Source organism: Micromys minutus (genome assembly GCF_963924665.1).
Source record: "Micromys minutus genome assembly, chromosome: 25".
NCBI classification, from domain to species: Eukaryota; Metazoa; Chordata; class Mammalia; order Rodentia; family Muridae; genus Micromys; species Micromys minutus.
Window position 1 is genome coordinate 8,935,988 of NC_137960.1, and position 16,037 is coordinate 8,952,024.

Here is a 16,037-nt window from a genome sequence, read left to right on the forward strand (position 1 = left end):
TCTGCACACAGCACATTATGATCTCTGACTTCTCGACTTCTGTTGACACTTAGACCTTTTTCTGCTCTATACGTGTCACTACTGCCACAGCAGTGATTTCTGTGGAGAGCAGGAAGACCAATTGTAAAGTCAGAAAATCTGGGAAGTTTGTACTTCAGAGATGTGCCCATGAGGGCATTTGCAGAGAGTAACAGGGGGGAGACCTGCCTAAATGTGTCTGGCAGCATCCCATGGCCAGTGTTTCAGAGAATGGGGAAGCCCATTGATCTAAGCATATTCATTCTCAATCTCTTTCTCTCTGTCTCTCTTTTCCTCTCCCTTCCCTCACCCATACCTTATCCTTATGCACACTAATAAATCTACCCCTTTCCTGGTCACCATTATATCTGACGTGTCCTGCCACATCCTCCCCCCTGCAATAGCCTGAAAACAGAAACACAGCCAAAGTTTAAAAAAAAAAAAAACCTGAGTTTTCTCATGAGTTTGTCATAGCAGTGACAAATATGACAGAAGCTTAGTGCCATCTGTGACACCAGTGGGGTTGTTGCTGTGACTGATAGTCTGCATGATCCAGAGAAGCTTTGTGGAAGTGGTTTGTGGGAGGAATTTTAGAAATGTTTGGAGATGTGGGCCAAAGAGGCCCTAGGGTGTATAAGCTCATCTTAGCGGGTGATTCCGTGGAGCTCGGAAGACTGGGGTGACTAAGAATGAGGACACATGGAAGACTCCAGATGGGAACTCAGAGTGTACTGGAAATTTGGGTTATACTGTGGCAAAAAGCTCGTCTACAGTTTGACAGTCGCCCCTGTTCCTCCCATTCGGAGCAGAAGGTTTATTGCCACCGCATGTTAGGAATGTGTAAAGTGTGCTTTAATTGTCATAGGGCCCACAGCTAAGCTTTTGTGCCTTTGAGTCTCAGTAGATTTTGGATTTGAACAGTGTTGGGATAGTTGAGGTTATAACCCACTTAAGAGGTAAACTAAATGCATTTTTCTTTAATATCCTTTTGGAGACTTTGGATGAAAGTCGTTTTAGGATGTATTTACTGTTGGGCTGACTACCATTCGACTTTGGATGGCTAATATTGATTGATTTGAGAAATGCCTAGGTGTATCTGTGAGAGCTTTTCCAGAGAGGCCTAGGTGGAGAGGGGCAGCCTGATATGTGGATGGCACTATGCTGTAGGCTAGGGGCCCAGGGGGAATAAAAAGGGAAAGAGGGGGAAGCCTGTGAGTGCAGTCATCCTGTCTGCCTGTAGCCACTTTGAGTTATGTCCCATTTTCCATGATGGACTAAAACCTCTAATTGTGAGTCAAAAATAAAATATTCTCCCTTTAAACCATTCTCCGAAAAATTCTGTTACAGAAAACAGAAGGAAAAAAAAAAAACTACTAGCATTTTGTGTCTTTTTCTGACCATTTGCTCATAGCCAAAATGTGTGTCTAAAGCCAGTGAAATGGAACTGGGTGCATGGGTTCTGTGCTCTCACTGCTTGAACGGCCTCAGGCAGAGTATTAATCCCTGCAAGCTGCAGTTCTTTTCTTCAAAATGGAAACAGAAGCTCTCAGAGGACACTGAGGACAAGCGGTGAGGAACATTCGCTAACACTCCTGGCACAGTGCCTCCCACACAGCCTGGGTCTCAGTTCCTTTTCCTAGTGCTATAATCAAATACCGTGATAGGAGTTATTCAGCTCATAGTTGGAGAAGTCCATCATGGTAGGGAAGTCACCTGGCAAGAGCTTGAGGCAGTTGATCACATCACATCCATAGTCAGAAAATAGAGAAGAGTATTCAGCTCCCTTTTCTTTCTTTTATGCAGTCTAGGGTCCCAGCACAGGGAGTGGCGCCACCCACAGTGGGCAGGTCTCCATTTCAGCTAGGCTAACCAAGAAAATCTCTCATAGGTGTTCCCAAAGGCCAGCCTGAGAGAACCCCTAACAGATGTGCCCAGAGATGTAGGTGTTTGTAAAGTGTCAGGTTGACAGTGAACACTAACCCTCACAACATGTAGCACACACCTGTTCCCATCATTGTGAGTCTTCTCTGAGGCCATACTCAGGATTGGTTTGTTGATGCTGTTGGATGTTGTTGTTTTCGTCATCATCCCAGGCTCTCACACATGCTGGGTATATATTCTACCACTGAGACACGTTCTCTCGCATACTTCAGGTCTTTGTAGCATGTCTGAGTTAGCAATCTGTTTCACGGGATTTAATCATGATGCTTCCTCTCTGGAAGGTCACATTGTGTATGATTTCACTCTTGGTGTAAGAAAGTGGGAAAGATTACTAACAAAACCATGGAAGCTAATTCTGTTTTCTGATACTCTTGAGCCTGTAAGTCGTTCCTCCTAGCCTCTTTAATATTCTACTTTAGGACTAATCCCAGGCCAGGTTGTAGTCACATATGGTGTTTCATGCCTATAGTCAGGGGCGAATGCTCAAACACCCATGCATGCCAGTGCGAATGACCGCATTAAGTTTAGGGTGTACAGGATGAGGAAGGTAGCTTCCTGGAATTGGTAAAAACAGCCTCAGGCAATGGCTCTTTGTCCAAGTTTCTCAAGTAGGGATCAGGAGACAGGAAGACGCATGAAAACAAGCTCAAGTGTTCCGCTGACCCTGGATGGCTGTTGCCGAGAGCGCGTGTCAAACAGGCCGGATCACTGGTTGCCAGTCACTCTCCTGTCTTTCAGGTACAGATGTCAGAGATGCCAAGGTGATAAGTGTGTCGACAGGGACCAAGTGCATCAACGGTGAATACATGAGTGACCGTGGCCTCGCGCTGAATGACTGCCACGCAGAGATAATCTCCCGGAGGTCCCTGCTCAGGTTTCTTTATGCACAGCTTGAGCTTTATTTAAAGTAAGTTTAGGAGTGAACAAGTGAAGGAAGATATTTTAATTTTAATACACGTTCTGTCAGAAAGCACTGTCTATTCTTCGCTTGTTTGTATAAGCACTGAGGAACTCTCAGGACTGGAACTGTGTAAGGAATGCTGAGGCCTGCTGTCCTAGATGCTGTCTGAGCAGGTCCCACTCTCCCAGGATGCTCAATTATGAACTATAGTGGACTAACTCACACACACACACACACACACACACACACACACACACACACGCATGCATGCATACTTATATATACACATACATACATACAAATACTTATACAGATATACATATGTACACATATACACATACATATTATACACATACACACAGAAACACATCAGAGTCGTAAATTTCAAGTCATATTTCAGATGGTGTCTTCTGTCTCATGCACTGTAAATGTAAACATGTCTTGCCCGCTTCGAGGTGGTGGTGCACACCTTTAACGCCAGCACTTGGGTGGGGAGGTATCTCTGAGTTCGAAGTCAGACTGGTCTACAGAGTTCCAGGACAGCCAGGGCTACACAGGGAAACCCTGTCTTGAAAAGGAAAAAAAAAAAAAAAAAGCCACAAAACAAGTCAAACAAACCCAAAAGAAAACATGTCTTTCCAAACGGCCTAGTAAAGAACTTCCTTCTCATTTTGGTCACTGGGCACGGTCAGAACGGATCCTGCACCTGTCGGCTCTTCTTGACAGTGCCGTATCTTCCTTGTGCTCTTTCTGCCTTGAAGTCACACCTGAGAAGGAACGGTCACTCCCAGTTGATGGCAGTGATCACCGAATGGACCTGAACTATGGGTCACTATAAGCATGGGTAACAGTGATTCCAGTTCAAGCCAGACAAGGTGGTGCACAACCATAAATCCTGGCGGGAGGGAGCTGGGGCAGCAGAATCCCAGGTTCGAGGCCAACCTGATGTACATAACAAGTCTCCAGAAACCCACCTCTCCCTGCTGAAAGCACCACCTCTGAAGGCAGTCCGAAGTCGCTCTTGTAACTTTTTCCTTGCAGTAACAAAGAAGACCAGAAAAAGTCCATATTTCAAAAGTCAGAACGGGGTGGGTTCCGGCTGAAGGATACCGTGCAGTTCCACCTGTACATCAGCACGTCACCCTGCGGAGACGCCAGAATATTCTCTCCCCACGAGCCCGTGCTAGAGGGTATGACGCCAGACTCTCAGCAGCTGACAGGTTTCTAAGAAAACATAATATAATGTAGTGTTAGAATGCATCCGCATCTGTGTTCCACTTCAGTTTTTTGTTTGTTTGTTTGTTTGTTTTGTTTTATTTTTGTTTTGAAATTTCAGCCTTAGGTTTGGTTTTGATAAGAGTCCCTGTAAAAGTACAGATTCTTTCTTCTCAGTTTAGTTAGGAAACGTTAATGAGGGAAAAATGCTAATTCTAAGAGGAAGGCGCTGTGTTTGCGGTGAGTCTGGCTGGTGAGTGTGTGAACGGTGAGGTTGCTCCACGGAAGCCGTGGACACAGGCGGCCGAGGCCCTCGTGTGACTGTTCTGTCCTCTGAGACCAGCCTAGCGCTTCGGCTTTATGGCAGTTTGTATGTAAATCCCTACTCTCTTACCTAAGCACCATGTATTCCAAATGGGTGTCCTGGAATGTGAAAACTGGTGCTCACTGTAAATAATTGCTATTTTCAATAATAACAACAATAATAATAATAAATTACAGTCACCCATATTCATATAACTTACTGCTAATCACTGGGAGTATCTTTACATATTCCCCGTGGATTGATTTTTGTATTATTTTTTTTTGGAATGATGAAAATACAAAGGTGAACACATAACAAGCAGTCAAGTATCTGTTGCTCAGAATTAGCAAATCTTAGCGTTTTTTTCCATTTGTTTCCACTCATTAGTGATGGAAATCATCTCAGCCAAAACGTAAACCACCTTTTTCCATGTTCATAAATGTGGTCTCTATTATGTCTTTTTAGTTCAATTTTATATATTTGCTGGGATGTTTATTTTGTATGGCTTGAATAAATGTTTGCACACATATCTATGAATTACACTTTAAGTTTTGGTACGTTAGATGTGCTTTTCAGTATGTTAGCTGTTTTATCACCTGTGGGTTTTGAACCTCTCTTTCTTCTAGAACCAGCCGATAGACATCCGAATCGCAAAGCAAGGGGACAGCTGCGGACGAAAATAGAGTCTGGCGAGGGGACAATCCCTGTGCGCTCGAATGCCAGCATCCAGACCTGGGATGGGGTGCTGCAGGGGGAACGGCTGCTCACCATGTCCTGCAGTGACAAGATAGCACGGTAAGGCCACGCCTGCCCTTACCGGGCACATGCGGTTAGCACACGCGCTCTCCTGGCTCCTCAGTTCTATGTATTCTACCCCATTGCCTGCTCGGGTGCTCCAAGAGTTAGCTCTCCAGGGACTCAGGTTCTACACAGGTGCCTCTGGGGTTATCTGGAGGGACAAGGGAGACCGTGGGACAGGACACTCCAGTGTTCCCATGTCACTCGCTTCCAGACATTCTTCTTGTCTTTTTGTATGTCTTTTTCAACATGGGTATCAGGGCTAAGCTGACGATGTTGGGCCGTCTACAGGCTATATTTTACAGCTTGCTCTCTGAGGAAAACAGAGAAGCTTTTTCTTGTCAGCGGGGAACACAGTGTTCACCCTTGAGGTGCCCGAGCAACGTGAGGCATCCCAGGCCAAGGAGAGACAGAGCTCCGTGAGCACACTGCTCTAGTTACCATGTGCCTGGGAAGCAGCTTCTCTTGGGAGCTTAGATCCAGGTCAGACTTTAGAAAGCTCTCTTTTCAGACGCCAATACAAGTTGCAGTGGCTCTTCTCTTTCTGTTTCAGCTAACGTATGTCAGTGTATATAAAGTCAAACCTCTCCCTACAGAGCACGGCCCTGTTGTGGATTAAGGGTAAGCAGTTGTGGATTGGCTGACCACCCTGAAGGTTTGGAATTGACGTAGACTTAGCCCACGTGTGCCTTTTGTCTCCTTCACATCAGATGGGTCATGTGCCCAACCTGATATGTTCTAACAAGCTCAGGGAGGCACATCTCACAGTGTGGCATGAAACCTAGTCAGCACTTATGAACATCCTTTCAACTGTCAGGAGCACTACGCATTGATTTTTCTCTAAAGCAGATTTCATCGGGGACTGGGTTCATCCTTCTTCCCAAGGACTGGTGCAGGTTGGGCAACACCCAGCTAAAGAGAAGAAAAGAAAAACCCAGGACCAGGAACGTCTGAGATTTTGGAAGTTCTTGCATTTTGAAATATATGTATAGATTCTATCAATTGAGCACACCTAGCTGAAACCCAAAGCTTACATACGCCAAACCACCAGGCTTTAGTGGAATGCTGCCTGTGACAGGTTTACTCTTTATGTGTCTTTCCAGTCTGTGTGTGTGTGTGTGTGTGTGTGCGCGCGCGCGCGAGCGCGCTGGAGAAGATGACTGCGTGTTTGTAGGCAGTCCCTCTGTTCTGTTGTACTGTATGTTTGCATGCCAGGATCACAGTGTTTTGATTACTATCAATTTTATACTATTTTGATATCTTTAAAGTCAGCCAATAGGACCCTCAAACTTTGTTCTTTCCCCTAAGTTGTCTGGCTCCCTCGGCTTCCTGGAGATCTCACGGGAATTTGCTTTTGTACGCTTGCTTTCATTTTCATGCACATAAGTCCCCTGATACTTTGGTTTGTTGATGGCCTCAGAGCATGACATTTCGTTTCCACGTATTTAATTTTTTAATTTGCATTTTTATCCTGATTTGTACCGTTATAAGAAGATACTTGAATGATTTGATTTTTCTTGAACTTTGTGAAGTTTGTTTTGAGGTCTGCCCTGGAGAATGTCTGCTATTTTGATGGTGTTAGATGCAGATGGTCTACAGTATCCTCAATCTCTTGCTTCCATTTTGTTCTTCCAACTGATACGTGCATAGCCGCGTGGGTGTTGGCGTTCCCTAGCCTTATGGTGCTCCTGTCCATTTTTCCTGGAGGCCTCCCAGGCTTTGCCTCATATTCAGAAGTTCTGTGGCTTGCTGTCTGATGCCCAATAGGGTTTTTTGTTGTTGCTGTTTTGCACACCTATGTGTCAGTCTGGCAGGTGGTGTGTGTGGAAGTCAGAGGATTACTTGCAGACATTGGTTCTCTCCTTCCACTTTGTGGCTCCCAAGGGTTTAGCTCAGGTGCTTAGTGCCCTTACCCATTGAGCCACTCTACTGGCCGTCGATGTGTTATCTTGCTAGCGAATTGAGCCCTGTACTATCTTTTGTCTCTTCTGAGAGTTTGTTGAATTTAAAAATCTCTGTTATCTAACTATCCCTGCTCATTTGGTTGTCTTGCAGGAATTATCTCTCTTCATCCTTTCACTTTCAGCAATACCTGGATCCTTAAAGTGGAAGTAAATCTCCTAGAATGTAACTCACCCTGTTCTGTTACTAATTCATTTGTCAGTCTTACCATTTGTCAGGGAAGTTTAGTTCATTAACATTTAAAAGATTCTGTGTAGGGAAGGCTCACCTTTTTATATCTGTGTGACATGTAGTCTTATTTCTCTTTTTATTTGATTTGCCCTTACTGCCTTTCTTTTAAAATAGCCTTAAAGAAATGTCATTTCTTTTTGTATTTTCTACAAAACTTCCTCTGTGGCTTTAAGTTTTTGTTGTTGATTTTTTAAATATGTAAATGTGTGTGCATGCCTCTGTGTGCAGGAATGTGTGTCTGTGCAGGTGTGTGTATGTGCAGGTGTGTGTATATGTGCAAATTTGTGTGTCTGTGCAGTTGTGTATGTGTATGCAGGTTTGTGTGTCTATTCAGGTGTGTGTGTCTGTGCAGGTGTGTGTGTTGGTGTAGGTGTGTGTGTCTGTGCAGGTGTGTGTGTGTCTGCAGGTGTGTATGTCTGTACAGGTGTGTGTGTGTGTGTCTGCAGGTGTGTGTATCTGTGCAGGTGTGTGTGTGTCTGTGCAGGTGTGTATGAAGGTGTTGAATACAACTGGAGCTGGAGTTAAAGGTGGTTGTGAGCCCCCAGATGTGGATGCTGGAAATCATACTTAGGTTCTCTAGAACAGCAATGCCCCTTAACCTCTGAGTCATCTCTCCACCCTTAAAGTTATGATTCTCATTACATAAAACATCCTAATATTACAGCATTCTATTTCAAACTGATGATGATGTAATGTATGTATTCATTTCTAGCTCCACTCCCTCAGACTTTGTCAATAGCACAGATTATGTCTTTGTATATTTTATAACCCATTTACATAGACCTATAGCCAAATTTATTTAAATTCAGTTAATCAGAATTACAAGCCAGGTGGTATATACCCAATCCCAGCTCACAGAAGGCTGGAGTAGGAGAATCCTGTGTTCAAAGCTGAATTGCATAGTGAGACCATATCTAAAAATAAATACATAAGTAAATAAATAATTACCAAATAAACAAATGTACTGTTTTATTTATAGCATTTATTATAAGTATACTAAAACGTATTTATTTATATAATTTTAATATTTATTTCCACTTATGAGTATGTGTGTGTATCTGTGTGAATGAATACTATAAGTGTGAGGGTGACTCTGAGGCCAGAAAAGAGCGTTGGACCCCTTGGAGCTCAAGTTACAAGAGGTTGTGCTGACTGAGAGCCGGGACCTGAGCTCCTGTCCCTTGAGCTCTTAACCACAGCAGTGAAGTTACCGTGCTCCGCGTGTGTTTTCCTTTGCAGGAGAGCCTCCTCACGTTTTTACCCAGCCTCTGTGGCTGTCTTCCGTTCTGATGATTCAGCCTGAAGGACTCCCTTCTGCGCCTTCTTAGGTCTAGTATTGATGAGACTACCTGCTGGCGATCCCCAAGAAAGTCCTCAGTCCCCGTCACTTATGAGGGATACTTGAGGACATCTTCCCGCTGCTTTCTGGTTCATAAGGTTTTACTGAGAAACTGAAAAAATGTCTTTACATGAGCACCGACTTCCCACTGCTGCTTACGTCTGTCTGGACTTGGTTTGGGTGGAAAGTTGCTCAGTTTTCCTAGTTACACTCATTTCGGTTCTTTGCTCTTGGGTCTGTGTGATCTTTCTCTTTCTGGCCTTGGGGTTTCAGGTATTTCTCCAAATAAACTTTCATTTCTGCTTTCTTTCTCTCGGAATCCCCAAGACTTGCATGTTGTTCCGCTCGCTGGTATCCCTACGGCACACAGCCCATCATCATTTATGGTCTTTGTATTTTTTTAATCTACTCTCTGATGGCAGGCTTCAGGTTCACTGGCTCTTTCTCCCATTGGTTCCACAGCCAAGCTTTCAGTTCAGCTTTCTTCCTGCTCAGAATCTCTCATGTGCTGACAATTTCATTTTCTTTATGCAGTCTTTCCATAGTGTTGCGTGCCTCTGCCCTTTTGGCTCACTAGGCATTTTATGTCAGTTACTTTAAATGATTTATTATTTTTAACTTTTTATACATTGTGTTCTGCCTGCATGTGTGTCTGTGTGAGAGTGTCAGATCCCCTAGTTGCAGACAGCTGTGAGCTGTGGGTGTTGGGAATTGAACCCAGGTCCTTAAGAAGAACATCCATTGTTCCTAACTACTGATTCATCTCTCCCCAGCCCCCTACATCAGTTACTCTAAATTATTTGCCAACCACTCAGATCTGCATTTCTTTAAGGTTGGGTTCTAGAAATTTATCGTTAGTCATTTGGTCAGCTTCTGTTTTTATTTTTGGTGCTATTTATTTATTTAGCTGGGATTGAACATCTAGGAAAAGAATTTCTCTTAGAGCTACTTAGCCACTATGTATTAGCTTTGTGCAAGTAAGTTCTTCCTAATAAATTCTGGCTTTTCTGAGTCCTTAGTCCTCTGGTTCCTGACAGCAGAATTGAGTCCTAACCTGGTGCTTTGCTTGTTTCTAGTAGCTTCTAAACTCTAGTCCTAGCCCATCACTGCCTAACAGTAAAGATGACCACCAGGCCAATTTCACATATGCAAGATACAGCTTTCTGACCTACCCCCCTGTTCCATGCCCAGGTATGAAGATTTTCCCAGCACTACACTTCCCTTGTAGGCAGAAGTCACTAAAGTCATGCCAGACACCACTGACAGTCCTGTCCCTTCATGGCTGTGCTCAGTTTTACGGTGGTCTGTATGTGTCCTGTAGATCCTCAGTTAAATACGATTTCTAACTTACTAACAGTTACCAAAGTCCCACAACAATAACAATGACAGCCACGTAGTAAGAGAGAGCTCTGACCCTCAGTCAGCATCTAGAGTGGCAGCCACCTTGATGTTCTGCTGCACAGACACTGGTTTGAAGGGTGTGCTGAGTGAGGGGAGTCTCTGCCCTCAGCTAAAGGGGAGGTCACACAAACAAATGCCAGAGTCAGACTTTTTAAAACTTGGTGCCCTTTGTTTCATATTTAAGAAACACTGTTTGAGGAAAAGCAAACTGATAGAAACTGGAATGACACACATTTCCAGAAAAGCCAACAAGGCTAAGGAAATCATGGTCCAAGAATAGCACAGGAGCCAGAATGATGTCAGTTGGATGCAGTGCCTCCAAAGAGGCCGCAGCATAGACCTGAACAGACGTGTGCCGGAACTGGCTGCTTGTCTGAGCAAGTCAGTGTTTGTCTTGTTTGTCCTCTGGTCAGTGTCCCTGGGTGCTCAGGGCCAGCTTAGGCCCTGCAGTAGATTCAGCTGACAACACTGTGTAGTCCATCTTCAAACAGCAACCTAAGGGAAACAAAACAAAAAAGCCACAGACCAGTCCTGAACCCAGCACGACAGGCCTAAAGCCAGGAGTTGGGAGGACCTATTTAGTGTCTTCTAGTGACAAATGAGTCCCCTTCCTGGGGGCCTGAAAGGGGAAGCTCTTCATCTAGTGCCCCGGCCCAGGTGGAAACTGGGCAGACATCTCTAGGTGTGTGGTTACAGCGTATGTGTTACTTGGTGAGTGTTTTGCCCCCCCCCCCCCCGGAATCTGCCTGTATCTGTGATGCCCTTGCCCAGTGGTCTGTGGTCTGGGAAAGTGAGAGTAAATTCTCTGGAAGACTAATGGACACGAGCTTGTCTTTCAGTGGAGCTGGCTGAAGGGCTCTGTTTTCTGCCCAGTGCCTCAGAGCTCCAGGAGCTCCTGGGATCTTCTAGGAAGTATGTGCTCAGAATTAATGACTCCTGACAGATGCTGGTTTCTGCAAGATTCTGCATTACTGCCCAGGGGACTAAGTTCTGCTTAAGTTTCTAAATCAGCAGGCTTCTCATCTGCATCGGAAAGGAGCCCTTGGGCCTCCAAGAGCTGAATCATTTCAGATGTTCTCTAAGGATGGGGAAGGCTGTTTAAATTTTTCTTTCTTTCTTTCTTTCTTTCTTTCTTTCTTTCTTTCTTTTTTTGTGGAGGGTAGAAAGAACACATCCTAGGAATTATGGTTGTCCATTCAACATGCTGGCCTTCTTTGTGGGGGCTGAGGGAGGTCATGGAAACCAGAAGTTTAAGTTCTGTAAAAGGCATGTGAGGAAGCTCAGTGGGTGGCACCTGTGTGCCCCGTCCTCTAGGCTGAAACAGGAAGACGAGCCAACTTGGAGACCAGGCTGAAGCGTGAGGGAAGTGGGTAAAAGAAAGTCAGCCTGCTGGACATGGGCTGTTTTCTGGGGACCTTTTTGGGGGTTCCTGGGAGGTAGTGGACTAGACCAGCCAACATCTTCCCAGGGCTGTGCCAGCTGTACAGGAAGAGACTGAGCAGAACTCCTCTTCCTTCAGAAGAGGGCACAAATGGGAAGGACGAGAGTGACATATTTGCCCCTGGTGTAGCTGTGGTGTTAGCCGTAAGTCAGAGCTCAGTCTATTCCTAAGGCGGAGTCCTCAGATCTGCTGTGACAGAAGGGAGAAATAAGGTTAATGCTGGCTTGGTCTTGGACGAAAAGAAGAAACGAAGTCAGACATGGCCGTTCCTGGGTGTGATGGGAGAAAAAGACTATTGTAGATGTGAGAGAGGCGTAGCCAGGGGCATCTGAGAGAGCCCAGACAGAACATGACCCACCAGCCTGCTGGACAGAGCCGTGTGAGGAGATGGGGAGAAGAGAGGAAGAGAGGGGACCAGGAGCAGAGGGCAAGAGGTCAGAAAAGGACCACAGCACCAAAATGGCTGAGTTACATCAGGAAGAGCAGCTGGGAGAAGGGCAGCCCAGCCAGGAAGACTCTGTAAAAAGTAGGGACTGAGGGACGCTGGGAGGACCCTGCAGCCAGTGTCTCTACTTAGATCTGTTAATAGCTACATTAGCCCTTAGTCCTGAGCAGCTGGAGGCTAGTGGCTAAAGCATGACTGGGTGCAGATCTACCCGAGTGCCCCTCATCAATTGCTTATGTGGAGTGCTCCCTGTTGCTTACTGGCTGTGAGCCAAGAAGCACCCATCTACCTTCTACTCCTGCTTCAGTTCAGGATGTCACTTGGGGTTACAGTGCCCATCCAGTGACAGTACTCCAGGGTAAGTTCAAGGTCAGGCCTTAGACTCTTAGACTCTTTCTGTCAGGAGTCCTCCTCTTTCCACATCAGCTGATGTTTGCAGCATCACTGCCACTTACTTGGCTCTTGCATCTGACACGTGCCCATGTACCTTAGGGGCTCTCTCCTTGGGTCTCTTCCCCTGTACTGATGACACTACTTTCTAAAAGGCAGCACTAGTCAACCTCTCTCCATAGACCCCTGTGTCAGATGGGATTGAATTACTCCATGCCATAAGTCCTCCAGAACGTGCTTGGCATCTTACCCTTTCCCTTAGTGGCTCCTGGCCACTCACATCAACCCTGCCCTCCAGCCTGTCCTACTTCTCCATGGTTACCACCACCTGTCTCTAATCCCTCATCCCAAAGGCTGAAGTATGTCCTGCACCCCCTCTCTTTGGGGCTCAGCCTCAGGATCAGTCAGTTCAAGAAGCCTTCCTTAAAGTTGGTACCTCCTAAGTGGGTAGTCTCTCTTATCCTTTTCTCACAGAGCTCTGTACTTTGCCACAGATTGCTTGTGCCTTCATCTGTTTGCCTTTTTGCTGCTTTATTGTTTAGTCCCTGGGCTGTGTTTTCTCCTCTCCTCTTCCATCGCATGTGACACACACAAAAGTTGCTTGGTATGCAGTGGTTTCCTGGTTAACTAGCATGTCTTATCTGGAGTGAAGAGAGCAGACACATAGTAGGCCAGCAGTATGTCAGTGTTGGCCTGCAGATATCAAACAGTGGTGTGGTAACTGGCAGCTCATTGTTACAATCTCAGTCTCTAGTGCATGTGCCACAGTTGACACACACAGACACACACACACACACAGACACCACCCTCTGAGGAACTCCACATGAGACTGTAGCCCTGGATCAGGACACTTGTTCCCTGACTGAGTAGCCATTTTATTAGAAGCAGGCAAAGTATATATTTGCCCTTGTGAAATTTCCTCAAGTTTTTCATAAACAAACATGTGGCTTCTTAATACCTTGTCTTAGTCAGGGTCTCTATTGCTGCACAAAACAGCATGACCAAGAAGTAAGTTGGGGAGGAAAGGGTTTATTCAGCTTACACTTCCACATTGCTGTTCATCACCAAAGGAAGTGAGGACTGTAACTCACACAGGGCAGGAAGCAGGAGCTGATGCAGAGGCCATGGAGGAATGTTACTTACTGGCTTGCTTCCCCTGGCTTGCTCAGCCTGCTTCCTTATAGAACCCAGGTCTACCAGCCCAGGGATGGCCCCACCCACAATGGGCTGGGCCAGGGATGGCTCCACCCACAATGGGCTGGGCCAGGGATGGCTCCACCCACAATGGGCTGGGCCTCCCCCCTTGATCAGTAGTTGAGAAAATGCCTTACAGCTGGATCTCATGGAGGCATTTCCTCAACTGAGGCTCCTTCTCTGTGATGACTCCAACTTGTGTCCAGTTGACACAAAACCAGCCAGTACATGCCTTTTAAGAAAAAAAAAAAAACCTCCAGAAAGTATGTTGTCATGGGGAAATATGCTTAGTTTTTGTCAGCTTTACACAAAGCTAGATGCAGCTGGGAAGAGGGAATCTTAATTGAGAAAATGCCGTAAGACTGATCTATAGGCACGTCATAGGGCATCTGCCTAAAGTGGGCAGTTCCTCTCCTAGGCACGTGGGTGTAGCTGATGTAAGAAAGCAGGCCAAGCACGCTGTGGAGAGCAAGCCAGTAAGCAGCATTGCTCCATGGTCTCTGCTTCAGTCTGTGCCTTGAGCTCCTGATCTGACTTCCCCTTGCTATAAGATGAAATAAACCCTTTTCTTTCCAAGCTGCTTTTAGCTGTGACATTTCATCACAGCAATAGAAACCCTAAGATTATGACCCGAAATTATTTCACAGTCTAAGGTAATTTTTAAATAATTTTGTGTAAAACTTGAGCTGCAGAGTCAAAGTTTTCACTGCGTGGTCTTCACCTTCTACAAGTCCCGCAGACTTAGCCGTGAGTCTCTGTGCTGTCTGCACGGGATGCCACAGTTGCGTCTCCTGACATGTGCCCCCTTCTCCCTGCAGCTGGAACGTGGTGGGCATCCAGGGCTCCCTGCTCAGCATTTTCGTGGAGCCCATCTACTTCTCCAGCATCATCTTGGGCAGCCTGTACCACGGGGACCACCTCTCCAGGGCCATGTACCAGCGGATCTCCAACATCGAGGACCTGCCACCACTCTACACCCTCAACAAGCCCCTGCTCAGCGGCAAGTACCATCTCGCTCCTCACCTCCTACCTCCGTGCCCTGAGCTCGCAGTGTCTGAGGCCCCGCCAGAGCCAGCATGTGGCTGCCAGGCAGCGGCAAAGCCATTAAAAGGGGAACAAGACCTTGTCTCTGAGCCTCTTGGTCTGATCTCCAGGGCCTTTTAAGGCAGTCCTTCTCCAAGAAAAATGCCTTTCCTCAGTTGTGAACTATTTGCTACAGAAGTTGCAGGAGCCTGACACCTCTGTGCTTTCTCGTGTACCTTGTATTCATTCCTGCCCCAGTGGCAAAGACTTAGGCACTCTTCCCAGACCAGCCAGGCTGGGACTTGGCAACCATTCGTCCTCACTCAGACGCTATCCCAGTCGCTGCTGGCATCTGCCACCCAGCCCCCTCTGCACTGTGGCAGGTGTGGCAGCTGCGCTGACCACTCGCCTCTCTTTCCCTGGTGCCTCTCCTGCCTTTTACACCTTTATTCCTGGTTTCTTTTCTTTTGTAGAGTGTCAGGGGCTGACAGTAAAGTGAACAGGAGATTTTGAATTCAAGGGTCCTAACTTCTAAGCCACCCTTATTTAAAAGGACACAGTTAAGGTATTTTTACTCTTTTAAAAAATAACATTTTACTTACTTCTGTAAGCTCAAAACTAAAATGTTTTACCCTACACTAAAAAATGCTTTTTTGGAGGGGGAGGGTGCATGTGTACTCTGCCTCAGTGCCCTGCTACTAGCATAACTACAGGAAAGCATGTGGACTTTTGTTTGACAGCATGTCTGTCAGAGCATTGGAAATATGCAGATATGCAGGGAAAGGGAAAGATGAAAGGTATCTAGGATCAAATATCGCAGCTCCCTATTTCTCAAAAAGTCCTTTTTACTCATAAGACCTGATGGCTTGGTTGAACCTTGGAGTATTATTAGGGCATGAATTTCCCAGAGGTCAGGAAACTTGCTGTGTGCTGCATTTGGAGGAAGAGTGCTTTATCAGCAATTGCAGTCACAAGATATTTGAGAGTAGACACTTCATAAAGAAATGTTTCTTTAGCTCACAGTTTTGGAGACTGAAAATCCAAGGTCAGGGGCCTTATCCCTTCAGCATCCAGCTCATGTGGGATAGGAAGTCATCACAACAGAGAGAGGAATGCATGCAGAGCCCATGGTGGGGCTGGAGAGAGAACTCAGGGTCTAGGTAACCTCCTGCCTCTTCTGGCTTCCACAGGCACACACACACAACAAGGGTGCAAGGGTGCAGTCTGTTTCTCTCTCTCTCTCTCTCTCTCTCTCTCTCTCTCTCTCTCTCTCTCTCTCTCTCCTCTCTCTCTCTCTCTCTCTTACACACACACACACACTCAAATTTGAAAGAGAAGGGCAGCGAGACAGATAAACGTACCCATGGTACGGTACCCATGACAACAGAACAAGGTAAGGGTCAGGATCCCTGTTTATAAGGACTTGCTCTCCAA

At 46.0% G+C, this 16,037-nt stretch overlaps 1 protein-coding gene across 2 annotated transcripts in view; it reads left to right on the forward strand.

Annotated features, from left to right (window-relative positions):
- Positions 1-16,037, forward strand: part of ADARB1 (adenosine deaminase RNA specific B1) — a 34,398-nt gene that overhangs the window by 5,871 nt on the left and 12,490 nt on the right. The window contains exons 3-6 of one of the 2 annotated variants that reach the window (XM_080937517.1): positions 2,698-2,866; positions 3,902-4,080; positions 5,006-5,174; positions 14,399-14,580. In XM_080937517.1, the coding sequence (XP_080793643.1) occupies positions 2,698-2,866; positions 3,902-4,080; positions 5,006-5,174; positions 14,399-14,580 (699 nt within the window). The remainder of the gene's footprint in view (positions 1-2,697; positions 2,867-3,901; positions 4,081-5,005; positions 5,175-14,398; positions 14,581-16,037) is intronic. The other variant, XM_080937518.1, reaches the window with a different exon arrangement.